This window comes from Denticeps clupeoides, chromosome 4, assembly GCF_900700375.1.
Source record: "Denticeps clupeoides chromosome 4, fDenClu1.1, whole genome shotgun sequence".
In the NCBI taxonomy this organism is placed as follows: domain Eukaryota; kingdom Metazoa; phylum Chordata; class Actinopteri; order Clupeiformes; family Denticipitidae; genus Denticeps; species Denticeps clupeoides.
In genome coordinates this window covers 32,541,849-32,554,548 of record NC_041710.1, presented here as the reverse complement: position 1 = coordinate 32,554,548, position 12,700 = coordinate 32,541,849, and the positions used below count along the sequence as shown (strand labels likewise).

The window sequence follows — 12,700 nt, the reverse complement described above, 5'->3', positions numbered from 1 at the left end:
TGTTTTTTTATATTTACAGTCGTGGCCAAAGGTTTTATTATGGCATTCTTCTTGTGAACACAAGTGAGAGTGTTGATGAGCACCAGGCTGGAGATCATTCTGTCATGCTGATTGAGTTAGAATAGCAGACTGGAGGGTGATGCTTGAAATTATTGTTATTCCTGATAACCATGGATGCCTGCAAGAAAACACATGCAGTCATCATTATGTTGCATAAAATGGGGATCAATGGGGCAGTGGTGGCCTAGTGGTTAAGGAAGCGGCCCCGTAATCAGAAGGTTGCCAGTTTGAATCCCAATCTGCCAAGGTGCCACTGAGCCTTCCCCACACACTGCTCCCCGGGTGCCTGTCATGGCTGCCCACTGCTCACTCAGGGTGATGGGTTAAATGCAGAGGACAAATTGCACCGTGTGCTGTGCTGCTGTGAATCACATGTGACAATCAGTTCACTTTTTTTTTAAAGGGCTACACAGGCAAGGATATTGCTGCTACTAACTCCAAGCACTGATTATGAAGGAATGGATTCCATCAGTCAGGATTTGGTCAGGAAGTTGATTGACAGCATGCCAGGGCTAATTGCAGAGGTCTTCAAAAAAGGGTCAACAATATTGACTCTTTGCATAAACTTGATGTAATTGTGTGGAAAAGCCTTTGAAACTTATAAATTATACTTGTAATTATACTTCAATACATCACAGAAACAACTGTCTAAAAACACTAAAGCAGCAAACATTGTGAAAACCAGTATTTGTGTCATTCTCAAAAGTTTTGGCCACGGCTGCGGGGTCTGGTGTTGTCAAAATCCCTCCAGAAAAGGGTATTGATGCCTGTATATCTGGCAAGGGATTTAAATTTTGCAATCTGTACCACTTACATAACTTGCAGCGAATGTAAGTTTTATTTACTGGTCTCCCTATGATTGCATATAATATGAGTTTGCATGTAAACTCTGAATTACACACCAGTTAGTTTGAAATAAACAGGGTTGAGAACCAGTGGAAGTTTTTGGAGACTAGCAGAGTTTTTAGGTGAGGGAATTCTGTCTTGGTGGCGGAATGAACTTCCCCTCGAGGTCAGAACAGCACAGTCGCTGAGTATTTTCCTCTTTAGAAGACCTTTCTCTTTAGAGAATACTTTCTTTAGAGAATACTTTCTGACTTATGTAAGAAAAACTACAACTGAGGGACTAAAATGATTTGTATTCATAGTTGGAGTCCTAGTGAACCAACTCGCTCTGGCATCTGCCAAATGCCATAAATGTGTTATTTAGGTAGTTATTTTGTACATGGCTGTTCTGCTGTTTAGCAATTTCGCAATTAAACTGAACTTCCTGACTAAATCTGAAGAGAAAACTTTATGAGTAAGGGTGGTGTGTGAATGTTGAATTGGCAGACCAATAGCACAGCTATACATAAAATATAGCATTTATTTTAATGGTACCAGCAGCATAAATCTGAGGTCAGGAAAAGTTTTCCTCCAGCAGCATTACATAGTCATTGAGCCATTGTGATGCAGTAGAAATTCATCTGGCTCCTCGGGACAAATTTGGTGCTTCTTGTTTTGAACGGGCAGCCACCAGAAGCCAGCTCAGATTTTGTAGCAAAGGCATAGTGTGCGAGATGCTAACAAAAACCAATTAATAAAGAATTATCATAGTTTCTCAAATCTTAACTGCTTAAAATGTGAAAAAATACAAACATCAGAGAATATATTTAGTTTATTTTGAAAAAGCAATAGTCTAGTTACAACAGCATCAGCATAGTGCTGTACCTAATAATCTTAACACACCACAGGTCTAGAGTATTGTAAATCTAGAGTATTGTAAATTATTAAAACAAACGTACAAAGCACTATTTTCTGTCATTAGAGTTGATTTTTGTCAGTTTTCCGACAAGTGTATACTTTAATATGGGAGTTCCTTTAACAAAGCAGAGCGTGAGGAAAACAATTAAATGCAGTCTGTGGACTCTTCTCTCTCTCCTTGGCAAGCCACGCCTCCATTTGCTGGTGCAGGATTGGTGCACTGCCGTGTGCGGTGTTTGGTTCTGCCACTACATGATGACCAATTAGACCAGCAGCTCCAGTTACCATCAACAGCCAAATCTGTAAATCCATTATCACCACATAGAACAGGATGAATAAAAAAGGAGGATAGGCCTGTTGAAAAGCCTGAAGTGCATCATCATTGCATGAAGCAACAAAGGGCACTACTTTCAAACTGGCACTAAGCTTCGGGTGCTCAGGATCTACATAAAAAGGTAAAGAAAGAACCATTTGGTAGTTACATGTTTCTTGAAGACAAACAATAAATAAGTTAAAATTTTGAGGAGTCAGATGAATATCTTGTCTCACACATGCAACTTCATCATTATGGAGGATTTAAACCTGCATCCCTCAGTATGTCACAAACGTGCAAAGATCATTAATGACTGTATTTCAATATATTTATGTAAATCCTAAACGTGTAGTGATGTGAAAATAGAGTCCAAAGACCAAAGATATTTCTTCATTTTATCACTGAGATCACTCACTGGATCTTTGTGTGATTTCACAGCTCAACCCTCTAGTTCCAGATGGACAGATACACTCACACCTGGTCCCTACCAGGTGAAGAAGAGACAAACATTATTATCAAGTTATGATAAATGAATTATGACATTATTACCAATGCAACAGCCTCTGACCAGATTAATTGATGACTGGAAATAGAAAAGACATCTCAATAAATATCAATGTGTAGATACCCCCGGCCTGTACAAGCTTTCCACAGAGTTCATGATCAGAACCGGCGTCAATTTGGCTACCAGTATATGGGAAAAAAGATTTGTTAAGTGTGACATTTCTGTTTGTTTACCCTTCAGCACCGCGACACCATTGTTCTGACAGGGGGCACAGCGGCACGAACTTGCTTCTGCCAAATGCTCTGCCAGTGCCCTCCTCAGGTTCTTCTTCAGGGTCCGGTCATTAATGAAGTCTCTGGAGGTCACCAGCTCATACAAAGGCAGCATCTAACAGAATTGAGAAACTTTATCCAGTTGATAAGCAATAGTGCAGCTGGACACAATTCGTGCTCTCACCCTGCATCCTTATATGGAGACATTGCTTTTTTTTGGTTTATGGTCCTAAATGTCAGGAGGTTCAATTGTGTATTTTGTATATAACTGTGCCCCATTCTAGAGATCTAAAATGAACAGCATCATATTAGCAGGGTTACAGTGAGCATTTGATGACCAGACTGCTTAAAAAGGGTGCACTCCTGGCTGTAAGATTATGGCAGCAGTAAGACAGAAGGTTATGGAGGGGTGAAGATGAGTGGTGTGAGAGCCCACCTTGCTGCTGATGAAGTCGGGGTTATAATGGACAGCGTCACCCCACAGCTGCATCATCTCTGGCGTGGGGAGGGTTTTGGTGCCTAACTGACTGATGGACTCACTGTTGCCTCCCTTCACTATGACTATGAAGTCCTCTATCATAGACTCCTCATTCTTGGATTCTTTAAAGCAGTGGAAGAAAGAAAGCACAAGATATGCTGGCATCAAAAATGTCACACAAGACACAAATTCCTATGATGCACATTCTTCCAGACTATAAAAACAAAATCTAAATAAATAAAATATAAAGTTTTAGAACTCTGATTGACATGGGAGTGAGTCCAGAGCTTACCTCCAAGTTCCTCCAGCAAGGCTTTGCAGTGTCCCCCAGAGACACCAAGACTCACATAGACCCCCAAGATGTTGGCACCTACCTTCAGTCCAGCCTGAAAACAGTTCTTTGTGTCTTCCAAGCTGTAGCCTGAAAAAAAGCACCAGAAGCTCATTTCACCAGACAGTTTATTGGTTTTGCTGACAACTCGTCTGCTTCTAACTGGACCTGCCATACCTAATGTCTCCATTCGTTCCTTGTTCAATACAACCGTCAACTTGTATTCGCCACCAAGTGTGGCCTCTGTGATGTAATGAGTCCCAAAGTCATGGAAGATCTGTTGATATTCTCCATAGACATACTCCAGTGGTAGAGAGCGCAGCCGACTTAAGAACTCTGGGTGGAGCATCAGGCCATCATGCTTGAGGGCATAACGCGCCAGCTCAACCTGGCAGTGAGCGCGTATAAAGCTGCTTTTCTGCGGGAGTAATGATGAGGGTACTGAGGACAACCTCTCGTGTAGCTTTATCAGATAACAGCAGTGATGGTCTTACCGTTCCAGAGAAGCGGCGAAGCTTCTTCACTGAATTCTTGTACTTGGAGTCGTCATAGTTGAAGCCCAACTCAAAGACTCCTGGGATTTTAATGCCGAAGGACACACTGGTCTGGGACATATAGCCCTTCAGGCTGTTCTCTGTGAAGTTGGAGTAGGTCTCGTGGCTCTCCATTTTAAAGTCGTATGAACCCTTTGTCTAGAGAACAAAACAGCATCAAGTGAATTATTGCAGCTTCGGCTAAATTTGGCACATTCCCCTTTAACCAGGACATCATTGATGCTGGTAGGATGCTCCTTGGGCTAATCTAGAATGTATGGGAAAAGATTAAAATGATTGCAACGATCATTACGTGTATTTGAAATCGTGTCAGCCGTCCTGCTACACTACTGCACATTTTGTTGTGTAGTCCAGGGCTGTGCTGATGGGTGTGGTTGCTGAAGCACCTGAAGGGTATAGTGTTGCAGGTTGAAAGGTTTTCTGAAGCGCACATCCTGGATGAAGTGAGGCAAGCAGCCGCCGGCATAGTAACGGTTATCCAGTACCAGGCCCTCCAGGTTTCCATTCAGCGTGTTCACACTGCATCGGTCCAAGGGCAATTTTTTTTTTTTTAGACACATGGACATTTATAACCTGTGTATGTGTCTGTCTTTTTAAGCGTCTTCCTGTTAAATTCAATCGGAACATCTGGTTTTGAAGGAAAATCTTTACCCTTTGGCAAGGTTTTCGATGCCCCAATATTCTTCTGCCTCCTGTCTGCAGCTATGGAAGATTTTCTTACAACCCTTCTCATCAGAGCCGTCACCGCAGTCATCGTCACCGTTACAGCGCAACCCATCCAGCACGCAGCGCCCTGTAGTTACATCAGAAAGCTATTACATTTTTGTCATAGTGATACACTGCAGCACAGCACATGGTGACACAATGAAAAGAGTCCTCTGCTTTTAACCATCACCCTTAGTGAGCAGTGGGAAGCCATGACAGGTGCCCGGGGAGCTCAAGGGGACCTCAGTGGCACCCTGACGTTTCAGGATTTGAACCTCTGACCTTTTGATTACAAGTCCGCTTCCTTACATGCTAGGCCACCACTGCCCACTTTGATGTTTTAATGTATCTGATCTTGTCCCACAGCTACTGGTTTGTGAAAACAGTACATTTCGAGCATGGCCAGAGCCAACGGCCTGTGTCACCTGTGGTGGTGCAGACAAAGCCCTGGCAGGAGGGGGCGCCCCCACAGCTGGAACGGGTGGGAGGAACACAGGACTCCTCTTCCCGGCCCATTTCATTGCATGGTTCTCCCCCGAATTGTGATGGCTGGACAAGCTTTGCGTAGCGATACTGAAAAAAACAAATGACGCCACCGATGTTCACTTGTTTATGGGTCTGACGTTGATTAAAGCTGGAATATACGCATAATGTGGCATAACTGGTGGCGTCTTCAGAACTGTGCTAGAGTGGTTTGCATAGTTACGCTTTTCTCATGGCAGGGGTCACAGCGTGTCCATGAAGACCACGCAGACATAACACAGTCCACTGGACTTTCCGGGGTCCCAGTCTTCACAGAGCGACCGTTCCTGCTTCTAGTCCCTCCAGTGCTACTGGCCACAGGCACTGGTGAGCTACAGTCAGCCAAGAGACCCTTTTAGCAAATATCACCCAGGAAACTCAAATATCCTGATTTCCCTTCAAACCCACACACACACACATACACACACACGTGCCACCACACTTACCAGAGGACGATGGACGTTAAGATGATTAGCACTAAAGCCGGGTTTCTGTAAGACCTTAGGCGCATAGTGAAGCTGTTGAACAGGCAAACTGAAGACAACCTCCTCTTTTGAGTTTGTGTGTGCAACACTGCTCTCGGTTAGTGTGCAAACAGAACAGATCAATACCGAAAGGCCTGAGCCAATGCTTACATGCTAAAGGGCATTTAATACAATTCGACACATGTACTTAAAACAACATGCAACAGCATTTTATCCTCAGTACTGAAATTCCGAAACTATGCTACGGATATTAAAGTATTAACCAGAGAGCACAAAGTCACACTTACTACCCCACTAACTACCATTGTGTCCCTGAACAAGACATTTAACCCTGAGTGTCTCCATGGGGACTGTCCCTGTCACTAATGAGAATTGATGGTGTCTTCCTCTTGTAAGTCGCTTTGGATAAAAGCGTCTGCAAAATAAAGTAAAGTAAAGTAAAGTAAGGCACTCTGGATAAGGGTGTCTGATAAAATGCCATACATATAAATGAATGAAATGACAAATAACATTAAATCTGATAAATCCTGGTGTGAAGAAGGTCTGTACTTTCCCACTGCTTGATGTCTTGCCCAATCTGAGATTCTTGTCAATGGACAAGTTTGTTTAGCGTGGTGTCGGAGATGAACTTTGACCTTTTTTTTTTGCTTCAGCGGGACCCGTCCTGGGAATAGTGTTGTCATGAGCTTTCACAGAGAACTTTTCGCACCCTGTGAGCTCTGTGAGGATGGCACTTTAATATAATAGGTAATGACACTTCATGCACAGGAGAGTCATCAGTGTCGCACAGTCAGCCACATCTTCTCAGGGATCTTGGCTGACCACCATCCGTCCGCACGGAGGATGTAATTTACAGCAGGAAAAGTTCACACAGGCTTCAAAAATCTAATGCCATTTTATTTGCAACCGTTTGTGATGAGATGCAAAACATGAAAGAATCTTTCAAAAATGTTTTTGCTGAACAAACTACAGGTTTTGTTGATTTCATAGAACAGAACACATAAGTTAAACCCCACACCCACTGTAATAAATTCAGATGGTTTTTGTCCCTTCCAAGCCATCCCCAGCCCCGTATTCCAATAAATAGCCCAATCAAAGAGCATTTCGAAAACCAGCCTGTCCACAGCAGCACAGGGGGCTTCTACGAGCCTCTGACTGCACAGATGCATTTCGTGATTCTGTTCACAAAATAATAAGGCAAGAAAATATTAATTTGGGTTGTCTGATAAAAGCAAATCATAAAGAGCTCTAAGCAGCACTTCAGAAAGGGATTTCAGCAGAACCAGCACATGACAGCAAACAAGGGAATATGGTGAAATCTCAGGCAAAAGCTTGCTGAGTGGGAGACGGGCAGAATTAAAAATCTGTTCATAATTACTAGCTCCCAAACTGCACAGAGCAGATCGGAAATTTGACCAAAGCAAGTCTGAAGCACGACAAACACCCACATTTATGTTTTTTCCCCCTCACCATGACCACATTTGACAGTAAACTGTAAGAAGGCTGATGAATGACGATCCCCACAGGACGACACTTTCTATGACAGATTGCATGTAAAAGTGGTTAAAAAAAATGGCAACAAAGAAACACAACTCTCCACCACAGCAAACACGGACACACTGGTGCAGTATTGCTTATGAACCACAGTGGCACCGAGGCTAGCTCCATAGCGCATAGGTCCATGAAAAAGAGATTAGCTATGTTCACAAAATGATTAATCATTCTATAAAATTAAAAGTTTTTTTCACAGTATAAAAAATTATCGAGAATAAACTTTCGCCATTAAGATGCTGCTCAAGAAATCCATGCAGACATTTTTTTTGGACATTTGGTAGTTTGCAGGTGCAAAAGCTCCTTTTAATTTATTCCTCTTTAAAAAAAAAAAATCTCTTGTATCATCCTTGCAAATCCGCAGATCTGTCCTTTAAACCAGTAAACCTCCGGTCTTTGTAATCCAGAGGAGTGGGGATGTCTTCTCACGCTCAGTGAGTCTGACATGACTGAAATGTTCTATTTACATTTAGAGCCTATTGTCTGTAATACACTGTGACCTGCAGACAAAGCTGTGATGTCTTTGGTCATCTAGTCAGACTCTTGACCTTTGGGAGTAAAATGCCATGGAGGTTTTTTCTGAGGGCCCGTGCTTTTTTATCCATGACGAGAATCTTCACTCTGTTGGAAAGGGAAAAAAAGGTTAAAATACATAAAAGTCATACAATTTAAAGTAAATGAAAAACAAAATAATTGCAATTGAAAGTGATGGGCAGAGGAATTAAATATACATTTCAATCCATCCTGGTCGCTAGATGTCAGCTTTATCAGGGCTGGACTGGATGGAGCAGACAGCTTCTGATGTTTCGACACTGCCGGGCTCAGAAGAACCCTAATGAGAGAGGATTATTAGAATGCTATTAATGATTGTTTAAAATATGCAGCTCTTACACAGAATTCTCTTCCATTGGACAGGTCAAATGGTACAGTAATTACCGGCATCTCGTCTGTGTTCTGATTGGAGGAGGCTGTGGTTCCTGTGGTTGCCGCTTCGGTGGGACTGTCAGTTCCCTGGGGAGGTGCAGCCTGCATGGGGGCAGGTGAAGGGGCTGTGAGAGAAGGAGCCAGGGTTAACTAATCTATTTTTCCTTGTTTTTTGGTGTGAAATATGAATTATTGGTTATATACAATATACCGTGCGTACAGAAAGTATTCAGATGCCCTTAAATGTTTCACTCTTTGTTATTCTGCAGCCATTTGCTAAAATCGTTCTTTTTTTCCTCATTAATATACACACAGCATCCCACACTGACCCCATATTGCAGATTTATTAACAAAGAAATATCTCATGGTCCTAAGTATTCAGACCCTTTGCTGTGATACTCATATGCTTAACTCAAGTGCTGTCCATTTGTTCAGATCATCTTTGAGATGGTTCTACACCTTCATTTAAGTCCAGTTGTGTGTGATTATACAGATTGGACTTGATTAGGAAAGTCACACCCTTACAGCTCACAATGCAGGTCAGAGCAAATGAGGTCATGAGGTCAAAGGAACTGCCTGAAGAGCTCAGACACAGAATCGTGGCAAGACACAGATCTGGCCAAGGTTACAAAGACATTCTTCTGCACTGAAGGTTCCTGAGCACATAGTGGCCTCCTAGAGCACTTCCTAGAGCTGGCCGTCTGGCCAAATTGAGCTATCTGGGGAGAAGAGCCTTTGTGTTAGAGGTAAAGACGAAGAAGTGCAAGACACATGAAAGTTTGCACCCGAAGGACTCCAAGATGGTGAGAACCAGGCACTGCTCATCACCTGTCCAATCCAGCCCCAACAGTGGTGGTAGCATCATGCTGTGGGGCTGTTTTGAAGCTGCAGGGACCGGATGACTGGTTGCAATTGAGGGAAAGACAAATGCGGTCAAGTACAGGGATATCCTGGATAAAAACCTTCTCAAGAGTGTGCTCAGGACATCAGACTGGGACAAAGATTTATCTAAGTTTTAGATAAAATAAGGAAGGAGTGGCTTCACAACAACTCTGTCACTGTTATTGCATGGCCCAGCCAGAGCCCTGACTCACACCCAATTCAGCATCTCTGGAGAGACCTAAAAATGGCTGTCCACCAACGTTTACCATCCAAACCAACCAGAACTGGAGAGGCTCTGCCAGGAGGAATGGCAGAGGATCCCCATATCCAGATGTGAAAAACATGTTGCATTTTCCCCAAAAAGACTCATGGCTGTATTAGATCAAAAGGGTGCTTCTACTAAATACTGAGCAAAGGAACTGAATACTTAGGATGATGTGATATTTCAGTTTTTCTTTGGTAATAAATCTGTAATAATGTCAACAATTCTCTTTTTCTGTCAATATGGGCTGCTGTGTGTACATTAATGATTAAAAAAATAACTTAAATGATTTTAGCAAATGGCTGCAATATAACAAAGAGTGAAAATTTAAGGGATCCTGAATAATTTCTGTATCCACCGTACAGTCCCTGACAAAAGTCTTGTCGCTTATCTATTTTGTAGAAACACCTGCTATTAACCTGACTTTTAATTAATCAATTGATGTTAGAAGTAGCTCATATGAAAAGGTAAAATGATGTTTAATGCATTGAAATGAATTAGTTTCACTGAAAAAAGATTTATTATTTAATCAAGACAGAAAAGTCCAATTTTGGCAAGACAAGTTTTGTCGCCTATACAGAAATTGAACAAATTTGCTGTAAATACAAAAATGTCACTACTAAATTTAGTAGTGGTGCTGTGAGATCCAAATTTAATGTCTTGAATGACTTCCATGAGCTTGAAGGACTGCATCCATGCGATTTGCAAAGGATTCATACAATTTATTGATGAAGTCATCAGGAATCGCAAAAAAAGCAGTCTTGCATGCCTCCCAGAGTTTTTCAGACTATTGATGTTGCCTTCCACCCTGCAGATCTCTCACACACACCCATACTGGAGGTTACCCCAGATCATGATTACTCCACCACCAAACTTCACTGTTTCCTGGGTGAATCTCGGATCCATGCGGGCTCCAGTAGGTCTCCTGCAATATTTGCGGTGACTGTGGTGTAATTCAACAGAAGATTCATCTGAAAAATTCACCTTCTGCCACTTTTCCAGCATCCATCCTTTTAGCAGGCTGTGGGCCTTTTTCAATTGTCTTTTGTTTAGTGCTGCTTCTGGGCACTGACTCGACCATGGAGGCCATTTCGAGACAGAATCCGACAAACTGTTCCGGTTGACACAGGGATTTCAGGTGACCAGGTCTCGTAGAGCTCTGCTGCAGTGGAGCTCTGCTGGCCTTGGATTTTCAAGCCAACAAACGGACCTCTTGAGCAGTTGTCTTGCGGGTCTGCCTGTCTCTTCCAATCTTTTTTTATCCTCTGTACTGTACGCAGTGGATCTGGTCTTCAGCCTCTTGATAATCAAAGGCATGTTTGCAGAGGTCTAGTTGCAGTTGATGTGAAGGTCTAGTGTACTGGGGTTCTTTTTATACACACCTGACACCTAATTGATCCATTATTAGTTACAGATGAAGCTCATATGACACTTATGTCTTTGCAAAAATTGACTCAATGGGCTTTACCAAGCTTTGAATATTAGAATACTTTTTGACAGTTTCGTTTTGCACTGAAACATTATTAAAAAAGCTGTTGGGAATAAAATGAGCCATTTCTTGTAAAAAAATTCTTGATTAGAAATATATTTCAGTGGCACTTGAGGTCAATTTGTACACAAGCGTCAAGACTTTTGTCAGGGACTGTATGTATTGTGACTGGGTTATAATCATTTTGAATGTATAGTGTTGATTGAATATATACACCAAACCATAATAATTATGTGAACTGGGATATAAATATATTTTTGCAAAACAATAATGTGCAATCAAATGGTCAAATCTAAGTGTGTGCGTGTATGTAATTTAAAGGCTCGGGCAAATGAGCCTGCTTTGGTTCAATGTAGAAAACCCCTAATGACAAAAACTGAATTATTCATGATATTTTGTAACTTCCAAGAAGCATAAAAGAAAAAGTAAACAAAAAACTTCAAAATAAAATGTACATAACCTAGTTTTATTGTTCTAAAATGTAGTTTAACAAAGTAAAGTCTTTTATATGAAAATTTAAATGATCATTTTTATGTGTGTGTGTGTGTGTGTGTGTGTGTGTAGGGTATACTCACATGAATCACTGGTGGACGGTGAGCTGGAAGATCCTGGGGTCAAGGTCATCTGCAAGAGATCAAGGTCACCACAGTCATCCACTTCCTGGGCTATGGCAGCTGCAGTGGCAACCCTTGGTGCAGCCTGGTGGGTGCTGACTGTGCTGGCTAGAGGGCTGGCTTGTGCCTGCCGTGTGAGTGAGGAGTCAGACTCCACCTCTTCCTCCCTAAGGGTGTCCCTTGCAGTGCCATGTGCGATCGTGTGCTGGGGGCTGGCGATGGCGGAGGAAGGGGCGGAGGGCTCGCAGGATCGTGGCCGCATTGCCGCAATTGGCACCAGACCCTGCAGCACAGCTGTGGGGAGGGGATGTCCTCCCACCCCCACTGGCTGGGCAGGCACAAATGCCCACTGCTGTTGCCCTGTGGCAGGTGAGTGGAAGAGGTTGGCCTGGCCCCAGATCACGGGCTGCCCCCCGGGCAGCATTTGTGCCACCTGCAGGGGTGCCTGGACCCCAAATGCCAGGGGGGCTGGAGTGGCGAAAGAAGGTTGTCCCCACTGAGCTGTCTGCACGGCACCCATTGTCATGTATCCTGAGGACAATGAAAGGACAAAAGTTTCAGTTGCAACTTCAGTTACTTCAGTTGCAACAAATGTACACTGTACAACTGTTAAGACAATCAGGGTGGAGATTCTATTTCTATTCTATTTCTCCCCAGTGAACCATGTTAGCCTTCGTTAGGAAGCGTATACTTGTCCAGTCCCATTAGGTGTCTCAGTCTCACCCGAGGGCACAGCAGGGGGGCTGAAGTGTGTAAAGAGCTCCGATGGGAGCTGGCACTGGCGTCGACTTCGGTTGGGGTCCAGGGTGTTGGCGGGGGAAGCTGGCATCTGTGGGCATAGTTTCATTTCAATTAAATATAAAAAAGTTAAATAATCACTTTTTTTGTGCATAGTTTTTGATTATTGATTTTTGAGCCTATTATGCTGTCCAGTTTGATTGCAGCTCACACAAGTAGGAATAATGTATTATTTTAATAAAAACAGTTTTTTCAAAGTTATTACATGACAT

At 42.7% G+C, this 12,700-nt stretch overlaps 2 protein-coding genes across 4 annotated transcripts in view; both read right to left on the bottom strand.

Annotated features, from left to right (window-relative positions):
* Positions 1–1,948: 1,948 nt before the first annotated feature.
* On the bottom strand, positions 1,949–5,994 carry c8b (complement component 8, beta polypeptide). Its single transcript, XM_028975829.1, has 12 exons — positions 5,930–5,994; positions 5,668–5,815; positions 5,387–5,534; positions 4,908–5,049; positions 4,643–4,775; positions 4,197–4,394; positions 3,880–4,120; positions 3,664–3,792; positions 3,330–3,493; positions 2,855–3,008; positions 2,532–2,600; positions 1,949–2,103 (listed from the first exon to the last, which is right to left on the bottom strand). The coding sequence occupies exons 1-12, from the start codon at positions 5,992–5,994 to the stop codon at positions 1,949–1,951; spliced, it is 1,746 nt and encodes a 581-aa protein (XP_028831662.1).
* An 850-nt stretch (positions 5,995–6,844) lies between these two features.
* The window catches only part of dab1b (DAB adaptor protein 1b), a 29,350-nt gene continuing 23,494 nt past the window's right edge, over positions 6,845–12,700 (bottom strand). For all 3 annotated transcript variants that reach the window (XM_028978238.1, XM_028978240.1, XM_028978239.1), the window contains 5 exons: positions 12,414–12,519; positions 11,652–12,221; positions 8,456–8,568; positions 8,251–8,351; positions 6,845–8,140 (listed from right to left, as the gene is read on the bottom strand). In XM_028978238.1, the coding sequence (XP_028834071.1) occupies positions 8,271–8,351; positions 8,456–8,568; positions 11,652–12,221; positions 12,414–12,519 (870 nt within the window). In that variant the 3' untranslated portion in view covers positions 6,845–8,140; positions 8,251–8,270. The remainder of the gene's footprint in view (positions 8,141–8,250; positions 8,352–8,455; positions 8,569–11,651; positions 12,222–12,413; positions 12,520–12,700) is intronic.